The sequence below is a fragment of the Artibeus jamaicensis genome, unplaced genomic scaffold, assembly GCF_021234435.1.
Source record: "Artibeus jamaicensis isolate MK-2021 breed Jamaican fruit bat unplaced genomic scaffold, CSHL_Jam_final scaffold_1283, whole genome shotgun sequence".
NCBI lineage: Eukaryota > Metazoa > Chordata > Mammalia > Chiroptera > Phyllostomidae > Artibeus > Artibeus jamaicensis.
In genome coordinates this window covers 12,167,459-12,183,020 of record NW_026522028.1, presented here as the reverse complement: position 1 = coordinate 12,183,020, position 15,562 = coordinate 12,167,459, and the positions used below count along the sequence as shown (strand labels likewise).

Below are 15,562 nucleotides of genomic sequence, written 5' to 3'. Positions count from 1 at the left end.
AATATTTAAATTTTCACAAAACTTATTTTTGTACTTTTTAGAGGGGTTTTAAATATTGTAAGTAAAAGTCAACCCAAAAAGGAATATACCAGGTAGTATTGGGGCCAAGAAGGACGTAAAAGATGGAAAGATGCTGTTAGCAGGGGAGTGTCTTTTAAAAAACCAATTTGGAAATAGTCACGTCACAAACCCGCAGACCCTGGGTATCACTGAACTTTACATCAGAGTTCAATTCAGAAAAATCTGCCACTTGCCATGAAAGAGACCAAGCGCTGCGGGTGCCCAATACTCCCTTGTTGGCAATTTGTGAGGAATGTTACAGACATTGATTTGATGGCAGTTTTCCCTGCTGACAGTCAGTATGCAACCTTTCTGTACATTTTCAGTCCAAAGAGATCGCAAATTACTTAGTCACATCATGAAAGGAAGCTACGTGTTTTAGTAGCTAAGGCCCATTTGCAATAAATACTTTGCACCATGTAATGGGTGCTTAATATGCTCATAAAGCCAACAGTGCCTGGATTTAGGATGGTTGTTGCCCTTCTGTATTTCTCAGATAAACTCCTTGTTTTCAGAGTTTGATTTCAAAGCAACAGCACGTCTGAAAAAGTCACACTCAGGGCCAGTGTTAAATTCTGGTTTTTTGATGACCAGTCCTAAAACGCCAATACACATTTCAAATGAACAAAAAGAAATACAGTACTAAGGGTTTTGCATGAAGTCAATAAACTGTCCAGTTTTTTAAATTGGCTGTCTATAACATAAAATGGCTATGCTTAAACAAAGCAGATTTAAGCAAAACCTTGATTTTTTTGTTATCTAACTACAATATCAAATAAAATTTTAAAAATATATGGCCTCATTTAGAAGGCAAAGTATCTTAGAAAAATCCTCCTCTAAAGCAGGCATTTCCTTAGCTGACAATAGGTCTATAATGTAATAAGCATTATAGATTTTAAATTCAAGAAACTAAACATTCTCAGTGTGATGCCGGTCACATAAGGCCAGCCCCAGCCAAATGCCAAAATGACAGTACATTTAGAATGGAAAATTTTAAGGCCACATGTGTCAAGCAGTATTAACCTGACAAAATTCCAGAATAGGAAAGAATTTGGATAAACTCTTAGAGTTCCCCATAATGGGATGTGACTGTGTGTTTCTAGCCAAGACGATACATGACATCTCTGGCAGTAAGAATATATCCTACACGGATGAATCATTTTGGCAATGATGTAAGCATAGATACATCATGATTTAGAGTGTTTTTAATCAGTGTCACGCGTATTAGACAATCCCACTTCTGGCAAACTCCCAGTCCATATGAGTCAGACCAGTTTATTTAGAGCTGAAATCCTTAAAGGTCTGCAGTATTATACATGCTCATTGACATTTTTTAGTTACTGTAATTTGGAGAGGAGTTCATTGCATCCTTACCCCTTATGCATAAAGTACAATAATAGCCTTTATTTCTAAACTATATTCATATCAGGTATTAACATTATTTGAACTGCCATTTAAAAATATATCACACTTATTTTGACCCAGTGTGGAATTTCCTTTACAGGATGAGGATTTGCACCACTTCCTACAGTGGCATATGATTTAAGAATTGGCATGGGTTTTATACCCTCTGGCATGGGTTTTATATTAAGCTCTCCTTACAGGCTTAATATTTGCACAGCTTTGCTGATCAGACACAAATCAGGAAAAGAGTGGAATGTTGGAGAATATAGCTGGGAACAGAAGGAAGGTTTTCTTCCTTCTTCATCTGGCAGGTTCGTTGCTTCGTGTATGTTCTGATCAGCTGAAAGTGAGAAATTGAAGTTGTGGTGAAAGGTAGTTTGGATATTAGTTTATATTTGGTAATCTAATTTATAAGGGTTGCTTTGCATTTATCAAGATACAAGAGTCGCAAAGAGTGGATATGACAAAAAATATTCTTAAAGAAAAATATTCTTCAGCTCCTTTCAAATGTTTGGGATTTTGAGAAGGTCAAATGCCAGATCCTCTTCCTTCTGAATTATCTAGCCATGCCACTCGTACTCAAGAATGGGAAAGGAAGAAAGGATGTGATTAAGCATGAGGAGGAAAGTAATAGCAGGGGTGTTTGGCTTCTTTCAGATATACAACTCTAAGATTATCCGTATTTAGCAGAAACCAGAAGATCGGGTTCAGTTCTCCAAGAATTTGTTCTCATTTGATGCCGCCTAGAATATGATGTAATATATGGAGCTCAGACTTATGAAGGGGTCAAAGTTCTTGAGCAATAAATGTGGGTCTAAATGAGAAATTGCAACCAGTTATTTTTGCTCTTTGACTTAAGCAAACCTGAAAGGTTTTGTTTTCTTGATAAGTATTCTGGTATATTTTTAAATTCATGAGAAACAGAGGTGGGGGGGGTGCAGGTAGTAGGATCAGCCAGTAATAATAAAGTCCAAACCTTATGAAATTGCCAATATTCAACCATTTCTGACCTATAGAATTGATACCAATATCCGGCCATTTTTGAACTACAAAAGCAGTATATTCTTATGGTTCAACCTAACACATTTTGTAGAAGTCCACTGTTTGTAACAATATGACGATCTACACCAGGGGCGTCAAACTCATTTTCACCCGGGGGCCACATCAGCCTCGTGCTGAAATAATTTTAGGACTGTATAAATGTAACTACTCCTTAACAGTTAAGGAGTTGCAATTATATTCGGAGTTGAAATTAGATTCTACATAATGAATTAGAAGAGTATTAGAGAGCTGTAGAAATACTCTGCTTAGATATAAATCATGAATAGGTTCAGAAGATTCTAAAGGAAAAAAAAACTGGTTTAGAGAGGCTTTATTGTCCCCATGTTTTGTTTACATCTGATTTAAAATAAGTAATTCCATACTATATTTTCAAATTTTTTCCCTTGAAAATCCTATTTGTAATGCTCTGTGGTCATTGTGGGACTAATTTACAAAAGTGTTTACTCTAGTTTTGCCCATAGTTCTCAGCCTGTTATTGTTATGCTCCACCAAAACAAATGTTACAGTAAGGGGTGGGTGGGGAGCAATAGGTTTGGGAAGATAGAACAAAATACATTTTATTCTATTCTTAACCATAGAGGAAGCCAAGAACAGGATTAGGGTTGAGGTCTAGAAAGCCCGAGCTCAGTTAGGTAGAAAAATGCAGAAGCACCTCCTTTTTGACCCAGGCCTCCTTGGGTATACTCTGGGTGGGCTAGCCACCTACTTTAGACAGTGGAGGAGTGACGGATTCCACGAAGGTCAGGCAGCAGGAGACAACATCAGGACACTGAACTGGTAAAAATCAAACCATGAGGAGAAACACCTAGTGTGGTGTTGGATTTGGAGTGACATCCCTGATAGTAAGTGCTGGGCCATGTAGTCTTGACCAGATAGGTCTACAAGAGTTCACAGCACAAGCAGATTCAAAGTCATTGGTAAGGAAACCCTGCGTTTCACCTAGGCTACCTCAGCCAAGAACCAAAAGGTAGACAGAACCAAAGAAAGGGTAGATTCCAGCCCATTTTCTGCACTGATTGGTGTAGCAGCACTAGCATTTCTTTTCCTTACCAGTACAACAAATTTCATGTCAGCCTGCTGTTCATTGTGGGTATGGATGTGTATAATCTGGGTGCATAATATATATTATCACATAAGCTATTTTATATATCATATGCAATATTATATATTATGCAATAAGTTCATGTTGTATATGTATAGATATATTTTATGTGTTTTATAACATTTTGTAGTGTATATTATTTAAATGTTGGAATATAAATAATACCTATTATGTAGTATATATTCTCACACTTATATGTAAATGTATAAAATATATTTGAATAGGCTAAACCATATATACATATATTTATATAGCTCATATGTCTCCCATATGAAAAGTTACTACACAATGAGCATAGCATATATTATGGGCCACATCTGTACACACTGATTTTATATAGTGCTGCACACACACAGTATCTAAATACGTTATCTTTAAACAAGGAAGAGCTATTACCAAATTCATTTCTTGAACTCTTATTTGCAGCTCATTAGTAAAGGAAAATGATTTCTCAGATTAAAACCCCATACCATGACTAGAATTACCAAAATACGACAAGTCTCTGGTAGAAAGAATAAGATGTGTATGCTTGTCCCAATGTGAACATCCATCTTAACTTAAGCAGAGTACACCTTTACACCACTCTTAACTGTGAGACGAAACAGGCTGCGATAAACCAAACAAGTTGGCACAGAAAGTAAATGTTTATAACTGGCAAAGTGTAAATGTAACCCAATTAATGAACTCCTCCCTAAAAATAGATGTTACTCAACCCAGAGATATCTACACTTTAAATTTCTTCTCCAAATAAACAAAAATCATACATTTAGGTGGATGTCAGTCAAAGGAAAGCATTTTATAAACACGAGCTACTTAGTAAAGCTTGTGGAAGAATAAAATAGGTTTTAAGCAGATTTTGCTCATGTAGTCATTATACCTGATGGATTATCTGGAAGAATATAGTCATTTTCTTTCCATAAATGAAATGTGGCACTGCCCAGGCCTCACTGTCTCCTGATACTGTTTCTGCCTTGAAACTGAAGGATCGCCCAGCAGCAAGCTACCCCATTTCACCTGCTCATCCCTTCGCAGCTACCCCTTAATTTCAGCAAGTCAGGGTGAGGAAACCCAACCTGTGTGGAAAGGATTCAACTGGGTGGAGTGCCTAGAGGCACCAGCCTTTGGCCCTAAAGAAAAATCTGCCTTACAATATCCAGATGTCCAAATCGGATCAAATCGCCTGTGGTTGTTCAATGACCAAAAATACTCAAGTCACCCACGCTGCCTCTGATGGCAAAACCATTAAATACATTTAACGTATGATTCACTTTCTGAACAATTTTCCAGCAGTATACCTACTGGTAAAGTTAGGTTAACTCTCAAGTATTAGTTAGCGGATTATAAACAAGCTTGAAGGCTTTGCTCAGGCCCCAGGAAAGGGTCTGGACAAGAGTGAGATTTAATCTGTGAGTGTTCCTGCACTTACAGGGTGTTCTTGAGACTCACCCTAAATGGCTAGAGGATTAGCCAGTTGAAATCGTTCCATTAGTGTTATTTATCATCTGTGCCGATTTTTCTCCTCATTGGCTCCAAAGTCTGAAAGTTAACTGCACATAAAGATATAAAATTCTTTGGAAAAGAAGAAAAACTATTAGCTTCAATCCTTCGGTGTTTGAGTTTACTAGATGACAGTCCCAAAGTCCACTGCTAATAAAATTTAAATTGCACTCCTGGTACAAATTGTGTCCGAACAGCTGTGAAGAGCTGTGCTATCCCCCAGGGCCTGGCTAACAGCCTGCGTGGCCTTTAAAGCGTTCACTCATGAATAATTAGAACTTGGACCCGTGCGTGTGTGTGTGCGTGTGTGTGTGTGTTGACACACACTGATATGCACGTAACTACAGACAGGCAGTGAAATCAAAATATAAAGAAATATTTTGAATGTGCTTTTAGAAGACAAGTGAATACTTTAAAAGCTTCTTTATCTTCAGAATTTGATAGCATCAGTACGTGTTCCCTCTGGCAACCAACTGTACAGCCTTAAGTGCTGTGACTGTAAGAGGGAATGGCCTGGGATAGTGGTCTGTTCCTGGCATGCTCACTATGATACAGTCTTTTATTTCTAGACCTTGAGGTATGGACCTGCCCCTCCAAGTGATGAGCCCTGGCTCCCATTACCACCACAGGGTCTCTGGTCAGCAAGGGCTAAATCTGTTTGGAACTTCCTGTTTAGGTAGCTTCCTACATGACTGTAGCTCCCAGGAAGTCCTCGTGAACACTGGAGATGGAAAATGTTCAATGCTTTGTGCCAATGACGTAGGCCCCTTGGTCAGAGTTAATAGGGAAGCTTAGAGAGCTCCAACTTCATAGAGAAAATTTAATATCTAGAGTTGAAAACAGACTGCAGTATTTCTGCTCTTAAAGTACCTTTTAAACATGGGGGAAACAATAGCCAAACCTCTGAAAAGTCTCTTCAATCCACATATAGTATGTGTTCGCCTACACCTGTAAGATATGGCCTGAGAGTCCTGCTTGCTGGACCCCAGCCCCGCTGTTAAGAGAGTGATGGATGGTGGTGGTGCTAAAGAAGGGAGGCAGCTGCCGAGAGAGGGAGATAGAAAGGAACAGAGCCTACTGAAATCTTTCTTTCACTGGCCCACTTTCTGAAGTGGCTATAAAAGACAAGGCTCAGGCTGGCTGGAGGAAAAAGTAGGAAGGGGTCTGTCCCTGTGAAATCCACCTACCTATGATTTCCTCTTCATTTTCTCCTCATCTCTACTCTCTGTTCAATTCCCCAGACCTAAGGGAAGTTGCTTCAGAAATCAGTGTCCCCGTGAGGTTTGCGTGTGAAAGGATACCCTTGAAGGCCGAAAGCAAAGGGAATGAGCTATCATGGGCAGAGCAGGCATCCCAGGGTGCAGGGCATCCCTCACGTCCTAAGGGCTTTGGGAATAGTCTCCCCTTGAGTACAGGCCAGGAAACAGAGGCCCTACAGTTCGGCTCACCTTTTAGGGTAATACACCAACCTCTTCAACATAAATAACCAGCTGTGCACCAGGTCTAGTGCCAGTTAGGCCCTCCAGACTGTTCATCCCTAGGAAGCACCTGCAGCTGTGTTGGCACTCATCCTTCCCTCGACTGACTGAGCTTCAGGAAGGAGGCCCAGTTATGCCGTAGGCAGTTGTCCCTGAAAACCCAAAGAGCTCTTCGAAGACAGTGCACAACCCCAGTTCGGGGTTTAAGGTAAAGGTATCTGTTAGGTGTGGCTTGAGAAACAATAATCCTGACCTATCAGGAAGGGGGGGGGGGTGTCCAATGCTAACTAACGACAAAGGCTGAAGGATCAGTAGAACAGATGCTTTTCCAGGGCCTCCTTTTCCAGCCTCTGTGACGGTCTCCATGCACACCTCTGTAGCAAGAGGGACAAAGGAAAGGCATAGTTTCCAAAAGTCCCTGAGAATAAAATCTGAATTCTGTCTGGAACTACCCCCAGAACCAAAAGCATATACAAAAAACAGTTACAATTCAATAAATAAAAAAGAATACATATTGATCACAGGAAGCATGTTAATTATTGAGCGATTTATTTACCTTGTATTCAGACTGATAATTTTCCTTTTATGAAAAATTATTTTCATAGCTATAATTATTTGATTTGGGGTATCTTCTTTATTTCAGAACAATGAAATGGAAAAAATGTCAAGTTTTAGAAAATAAAGAGACACAGCTTTAAAAAAAAGATTGAATAAAAATAATCAAACTATAGGACAGGGCATTTCAAGTGCAGCAACAGAACTCAGTAGGCAAGCAAACAGCCTACTTCTACCTTTCCTTCTGTTTATTTTCATTCCGAACCCTCAAGCCCCACACTTCTCACCTAATAGCTCTGTTAATTCAAATTTCTTTTCTCCATTAGCTTCTAAGATTATTCAACAGCAAGGTAAGAAATGGATTCTTACTGTATTTTCCAATCAGGATCAGATAATGTCATTAGAAAACATGACACTAATTTTTTAAAAGGTCTGTAAAGCAGATTTAATTTAAATTCTACTATATGGCTAATTCAGATCCATCTATATGCATCCTTATTTTCTTAGCATATTTAATGATTCAGCAATAAAGCCCTGTTTGAAAACTTTCTTGTTTCTAACATGTAAATACTATAAAAAACACTTGCATTTGCCATTCTCAGTGAACCTCTAAATTATGTTCGGCCCATCAGAACTTGCTCTACACGGCTCCAGGGAAAATGGTCAGCACCACTTCCCCAGGTGTAGATGCCACACTGATATTCATCTTCCTTTGACCTTCATTGTCAAGGGGTCGGTTACTTTTAACCAAAAGTCAAAAGTAACCAGTTGGTCCTTCCTGACGACACAGTAGAAACAGACTTAATAGTTCTCGCTCCTGAGCCTAGCTGTTAGCTATCTAAAACATAATTAACAACAGGCTGCCAGTCGATGGGCACATTTTTTGCTTCATCCATGGGGAGTTGGGTGCCTCCGATTAATAGGGGCCACAGTGCTAGTTATCAAATTGACAATTTTGACCTGACCTCTACAAGTAGCTGTGAAATTATGCCTAGTAAATTAAGATAAATGCCAAATCTCTGTGAAGAAACAAGCCTATGTAATAACTATAAAATGGGCATTCGGGTCTGAGGCCAAGATTTCACAATAAGGATATAAATACCAGCCTGTGCACAAGGGAAGACGGGCACTCAGTTATTGTATACACAAGATAACAGTGACTCACTTCACTCAGCATTACGCTTGGCTGGAGATTTTAAATTCCTTTTTTAAAAAACAAGACTATTGTACCACAGGGTAAAGATTTTATTACGCTCAATAATGGGATCGAATATGCCAAGGTGTAGAAGCAGAAAATTAGATCTGCTGATCCCAGTGCCAAGACAGGGGTTACTGAATGCCACAATGGGTCACTTTGGCGGGCTCTTCAATGTTGCAGGGGCCTGAAAACCCAGGGAGACCCATCGGGGAAGTGTCTGGCTCCAAGCAGGAGAGATGAGCAAAGTCAAGGTATATCTGCTGTCAGGGAGTAGAATGGAGATAAAACATGGGCATTCACAGTGCCTCTGTCATTCCAGTGTTGCTGGAATACTACCCCAGGAGGCAAAGGCACTGGGCAATTAAGAAAAAGAGGTTACTGATCTGGCTCTCTCCCTCAGAGGCCATTGCCAAATAGTGCCAAGAAGCCAGAAGAGTCACCACCTGCTTGTTCGTCACCTTTCAATAACAAAAATTGGTCGCATGGGTCCCTGAAGACAAAATACAAGCCATCGACCTTCACCCTGAATTTGAATTTTTACCAATTGCAGGGAGAATTCATGTGACTCCTATCCCTTCTTTCACTTTTCCTATTCACCCAAACTTGTTTCTACTTTTTTTTGCTTCTGTCTGTTTCTCAGATTTATTGCTTCCTGCACTGATACTTAGGGAAGGAGGGGGGAAAAGAGGCTCTGATTTAGGCTCCTGTCAAAGCTCAGATTAAATACAGGGCCTCTTTCTCCCTAAAGCCCTCTGCTTGCCCAGACTTAGATGAGATGATGAGATGTAACTCAGAACCCTCTGCCCGCTGCCTTTCTCTGTGCTGACCTCCGGCCAGACTTGTGGGGATGACAAGCAAAATGATGAGTGGCCAGGCATCTTCTCTACATAGCTCCACCAACCAAGGGAAACAGATGCTCTGCAGACCACACCAACAACCTTAAAATATCGATGTATCCAGTCCCCGAGAGACAGAGGCACAAGTCTACTCAGCTCTCTATAGGCGAAAGTCTGCCCAGCTTCCTTAAGCCAGGAGGGAGCATGAAGACTTTAGCTCCTCTAGCTGCCCTTTGCCTACCCATTAGCATTTATGATTCACCAAAACACGAGCTTCTCTCTCTGCAGGAGAAATCACTGGCATTTACCTGTTGCCTGTCACACTGGGACTGGTTATATCTCCCTTGACCCAGGAGGGTTACCATGACCAAGTTGCTTCCTCTCTCTAAAGAGATTAGTCTTTTAAACTTTTGATCTGGTCTTTTTCTGCCCCCTCAGGTCATGGATTATATGGGACTTTTGAAATGTTATCCTCCTGGAGGAAAACTAGAGAAGACCAACATGTTAAAGAGAGAACAGCAGCAGTGTACGCAGACTCCATGCTCTCCTTCTCTCTCACCACTGCCATGTACCTGGTCACCTTCGGCATAGGGGCCAGTCCTTTCACGAACATTGAGGCAGCCAGGATTTTCTGCTGCAATTCCTGTATTGCAATCTTCTTCAACTACCTCTATGTACTCTCATTTTATGGTTCCAGCCTGGTATTCACTGGCTACATAGAAAACAATTACCAGCATAGTATCTTCTGTAGAAAAGTCCCAAAGCCCGAGGCATTGCAGGAGAAGCCGGCATGGTACAGGTTTCTCCTGACAGCCAGATTCAGTGAGGACACAAGTGACGGTGAGGAAGCGAACACTTATGAGAGTCACCTATTGGTATGTTTCCTCAAACGCTATTACTGTGACTGGATAACCAACACCTATGTCAAGCCTTTTGTAGTTCTCTTTTACCTTATTTATATTTCCTTTGCCTTAATGGGCTATCTGCAGGTCAGTGAAGGGTCAGACCTTAGTAACATCGTAGCAACCGCGACACAAACCATTGAGTACACTACTGCCCAGCAAAAGTACTTCAGCAACTATAGTCCGGTGATTGGATTTTACATATATGAGTCCATAGAGTACTGGAACACTAGTGTCCAAGAAGATGTGCTAGAATACACCAAGGGGTTTGTGCGAATATCCTGGTTTGAGAGCTATTTAAATTACCTTCGCAAACTCAATGTGTCCACTGGCTTGCCTAAGAAAAATTTCACAGACATGTTGAGAAATTCCTTCCTGAAAGCTCCCCAATTTTCGCATTTTCAAGAGGACATCATCTTCTCTAAAAAGTACAATGATGAGGTTGATGTAGTGGCGTCCAGAATGTTTTTGGTGGCCAAGACCATGGAAACGAACAGAGAAGAACTCTATGATCTCCTGGAGACCCTGAGGAGACTTTCTGTCACCTCCAAGGTGAAGTTCATTGTTTTCAACCCATCCTTCGTGTACATGGACCGATACGCCTCCTCTCTGGGAGCCCCCCTGCACAACTCCTGCATCAGTGCTTTGTTCCTGCTCTTCTTCTCGGCATTCCTGGTGGCAGATTCTCTGATTAATGTCTGGCTCACTCTAACGGTTGTGTCCGTGGAGTTCGGAGTGATAGGTTTCATGACATTGTGGAAAGTAGAACTAGACTGCATTTCTGTGCTATGCTTAATTTATGGAATTAACTACACAATTGACAATTGTGCTCCACTGTTATCCACATTTGTTCTGGGCAAGGACTTCACAAGAACTAAGTGGGTAAAAAATGCCCTGGAAGTGCACGGGGTAGCAATTTTACAGAGTTACCTCTGCTATATTGTTGGTCTGATTCCTCTCGCAGCTGTGCCTTCAAATCTGACCTGTACACTGTTCAGGTGCTTGTTTTTAATAGCATTTGTCACCTTCTTTCACTGCTTTGCCATTTTACCTGTGATACTGACTTTCCTGCCACCCTCTAAGAAAAAAAGGAAAGAGAAGAAAAATCCTGAAAACCGGGAGGAAATTGAGTGTGTAGAAATGGTGGATATTGATAGTACCCGAGTGGTTGACCAAATTACAACAGTGTGATAGTGTCTGCTTGTTATATTGTCACCCTAGGTCTTATCAAGAGGAAAGAGATTATGGTAAAGAAGCAAGTTTAAAGTTTTTCTTTCTTTTCTAAGGATAAGAAACAGGCATTGATTGCCAAAAAAAAAAATAAAAAGTAAAGGACAAGGGGGGGAAATGGGCATTGCATATTTTCAATCTTTAAGACAAAAGGTTGTTATCAGAAAGAATTTACACACACACACACTAGGAGACTTATAGTCTCTTAAACTAAGATCAAATAGAAGAAAGCTTATTAGCAAGCAGAATCCTATTTTATTCACACTGCAGATGTTGCTGGTATTGCGACAAAAACCTACTGATTGAAAGGTCAGCTGCCAAGGCAGAAATAGCTTTAAGCATTGTTCAAACAATAAGGCTTCCAGAACGTCTGCAGAGCAATAGCTCCAGGCAGGTTCTCTGGTTTGAGGTTTCAGCCACCTCATCTAGCTCCCCAGTGCCCCCAAAGGAGATGCTTGTGGGAGTTCTGGCCAGCAAAAGCAAGCCAGAACCTTAGAAGCAGACATATGGTGGAGTGGCCATCACCATGGGCTGAACTAGAGTCATCCCTAAATTCACCCAGGTGATGCAGTTTTGTTGTCTAGAATGAATCTGTCCTATCCCCCCATCAATATGCGTTTAACATTTGTATGGTTTGGTTAATATACCTTTAAACCAGTGACAGCTTTAGCATTGCAGAGTGGGGCGATTCTATTTTGGAATATCTTGTTGCTTGTCACCAAATGGATCTGCTTTATTAGTTACAGCTCTTGGCAGGAGGCTCTGAGTACACAAAACCACAGAGCCAAACCCAAATAAATACCTGGCACAATGGAGGAAAAGCAGGTGTCTTCTTCAACCCAGAGACACTATTTCCATTTTAATAAAAAAAAAATGGCCAGCTGGTACAGCTGTTTGTGGTCTGGCTCTACATGCATTTTTTTGCGTGGGTGCCCAGAAACAAAATCCGCTCATGCCTAGCTGAGGAAGGAGAAATGCACACTGCAATGGTTATTTGCTGTAGCTTCCAACTTGTAGTGTCGATCTGCCTTCACTATGATACATGCCTGCTCACAGACACAGAAGAAAAAGGGTTCTTTGGTGGGTGCAAGTGCTGAAACAGAAACTTCGTTCAAGTGCAGGCAGGGAGATTAAGGGCTGAAAGGGGAGATAGATACAATGACAGGAAGATTTACAAATCTACCAATGACAATGGTCAAACTTGCCTGCTAAACTGGCTGCACTTTCATCTTCCTGCCTCACCCCATGCCTTTGTTGGTGCCCCTCTACTTCATTGCATGGCCCTTCTGCACGTCAATGAGCCTAGATGTTTATACTGTTGACTTGCAGTATCTGCAGGATCTAAACAGAAATGGTTTGATCTGCAGAGGCTATGTATGTTGCCCCAGACCCCTGCATTTCTTTATGTCTATAAAAATGAAGCTAACAGCTGGTCACATTTGAAGCAACTATCTACAGTACTTTCCCCTTTTAGAGATGTAGCTTTTGTAGACATCTATAGCAGTAAGCGTTTCCCAAAAGCACCTTACCTTTCTGGACCTTAGCGGATGTACTGTGCAACTTTCCCATCCTCCACAGAGGAGGAAACAGACCTAGGAGGAGAAAGCGATTCACCCAGGGTCACACCACCAGAGGGTTCTATCGTCGTAGCATGCCTAAGACAGGGCAGGCCATTTTTAGATTTTCTCATAAGAGGGCTATTACTCCCTTCAAAGTACATTTCCAAGGAAGGAACACAGGACTTTGTTGGCCGTAGGGCAGACCTTTTTTTAAAATGTCTGGGTAATTGGGATGTAGATTTGCCATTGTCTTTCCAAACAGCAAAAATGCCCAAATGATTCAGATGTAACCACACCGAGTGCAAACCTGTGCTTTCTGTTTCATGTACTGTTGTTCACACAGTTCTAAATACGTGTCCAGTGCATTACACACTTGTTCAATCTCTCCTGCAGACACACTAAGCGATTGTCCCAATGTGGTATGCACTCAACTAGAAGATAATGAGCTTTAATCTGAGGACAAGTATTGTTCTCAAAAAAGGGCAAGTTTGCATAATGGATCTGTGATCGATTCTCTCTCCAAGGGGCCTACAACTAGGCTATTATTTATAAAACACAGCTGAAGAGGGGATTGGTTTTATTCTTAAATCATATGTTGCTAAATCATTTTCTGAACAGTGTGTTCTAAATCAGCCATTGATTTCGTGTCGGCCACGTGGAGCACCTCGGGTTAAAGCAACTCCACAAAACTGATGTGACACACACACCAATTAAGTGGATTTTGTTGAGAATTTCATCATTCAATTTGGTCAGCTGGAATGACTTACTGTGGAACTTTGTTTTACGACAGAGAATAGTTTTCCAACTTGATTGAGTCTCTGTATTCCTTGGGATATTGTATTTTTCAATGAAGGGCATTTTCAACCTTGTCCGCTTCTCTTTTCAACACTTGAAATCAAGGCTTATGAAATTCTGTCTGTGGAATGATTTTTTTTTACTAGGGGACTCTGCATGCCAAGATTTATTACTTATGATTTATTGTTAGATCATTATTTATTTGTTCATATTGATTACTGATTATTGCTCTGACAGCATTGGTTTAGGCATGGAGAAGACACCTTAGAAGTAGCTCACAACCGCATCCCTATAAAAATCTGTCTTCACTTCATGAACTTTTACTTTTCCAATTGCTGTAAAGAGGGAAGGAATGGTCCTAGCAAACACTTGCAAAAGTTTTGTTTTTCAATTAATTCCAACCAAGACATTCATATTCGCTTTACCAAAGAAACTTATTTTGTTGGTTTTGAGTTGGCATTTGGTGTTTGTTTACCAAAGAAAATATTCCATTCATCAGAAACATTTCTCCTGGTCAACTCAAAAGAAAAAAAAAAACTGTGATACTTGGGCTTTCCTGACCATTCACAAGGAAACAAAAGTCAGGGTAAGGGCGATATTCTCTCCTTGAGTGAAACTCAGCAGAAGATATAAATTCACAAGAAACTCTGGGTTTACAAGAAGGAAAATAATACTTGAAATAAGGCATCAATTGTCTGGTCCTATGTCAGTGGTCCAATAAGCAGCATAAGGGCTCCTCAGGCTAAAAGGACGACATGTGTTCCACAGAAAACAGACAGACCCTCCTGAAACTCCCTCTCCACTGTTCCAGCACCTAAGTTTCATGCTGGTTTGGTTTAGCGTTTGGGGGTTTTCTGGCTTTTATTTTCCTATGGTTCCATTTGTGGTATGTGTTTGTGTATGCTTCTTTTGCTCCTGCCTTTCCTACTACTTTTACCCCTTCAACCTTCTGTCAAAAGTGAGATAATCAACCCGGCCTCTATGGCTGCAGTTCTTTGTGCAATATACTGCTCCAGACAAGATCCTTAACTCTCATTTGAACTCTCATTCGAACTAACTGCCGCCCAATTGTTCTAAGTGGTATTCTGGGACCCTGACACCACCTTCCTCCACCCCCAGCTTGTCTATGTCCAGAATGGGTGAGCTGGGCAGCCACCTTGCAGGTTTGGCAAGAAGCAGAACCTTTGGACACAAATGGTATCCTCCTCCTAATGGCTTTATTCCCTCGGATCCTATTAAAGTAGTCCTGCAACTTGCAGTAGTGTTTGACGTCTGTGAATCTCTGCTTTCTCATCTGTAAAATGGGGATAATAACAGTCACTATCTTCAGATTCAGCAAATATTTCCGGAGTGCCCACTATCACCCAGATACTCTAGAGACTGGGGATAGCAGTGAACAAATCAGACACAACCATCTGCCCTCAGGGAGTCTTCATTTGCATGACAATGCAGACTTCCGCAAGGGTTAAGTAAGATGAGGCACTAATGTCAAGACCTGGCTAGAATTATTTGTAGTTTGTCTATACCACAGTGTACAGCTACATAGAAGTGGATTTTTTGCAGATGTGGGCCCAGGATTTGGGCTATATAAAGATGCAATTGGTTGTCCTGGTCATTTTAAAAGGACATTAATATTGGCTACATCACCACTTAGTAGGACAACTGTAAAGGGAACACAAGCGCATGCTGAGTTGAGTTTTTTTTCTTTTTCTTAAGAGTTTATTTATTTTTAGACAGGGGAAGAGAGGGAGAAAACATAAATGTGTGGTTGCCTCTCACACGTCCCCTACTGAGGACTGGCCCACAACCCAGTCATGTTCCCTGAGTGGGAATCAAACTGGGGACCCTTTGGTTTGCAGGCCTGCACTCAACCCACTGAGCTAC

At 41.0% G+C, this 15,562-nt stretch overlaps 1 protein-coding gene across 1 annotated transcript in view; it reads left to right on the top strand.

Annotated features, from left to right (window-relative positions):
• PTCHD1 (patched domain containing 1) overlaps positions 1-11,285 on the top strand; it is a 51,903-nt gene extending 40,618 nt beyond the window's left edge. Inside the window, exon 3 of the mRNA XM_037142922.2 lies at positions 9,631-11,285. Within this exon, the coding sequence (XP_036998817.1) occupies positions 9,631-11,285 (1,655 nt within the window). The remainder of the gene's footprint in view (positions 1-9,630) is intronic.
• Positions 11,286-15,562: the final 4,277 nt, after the last annotated feature.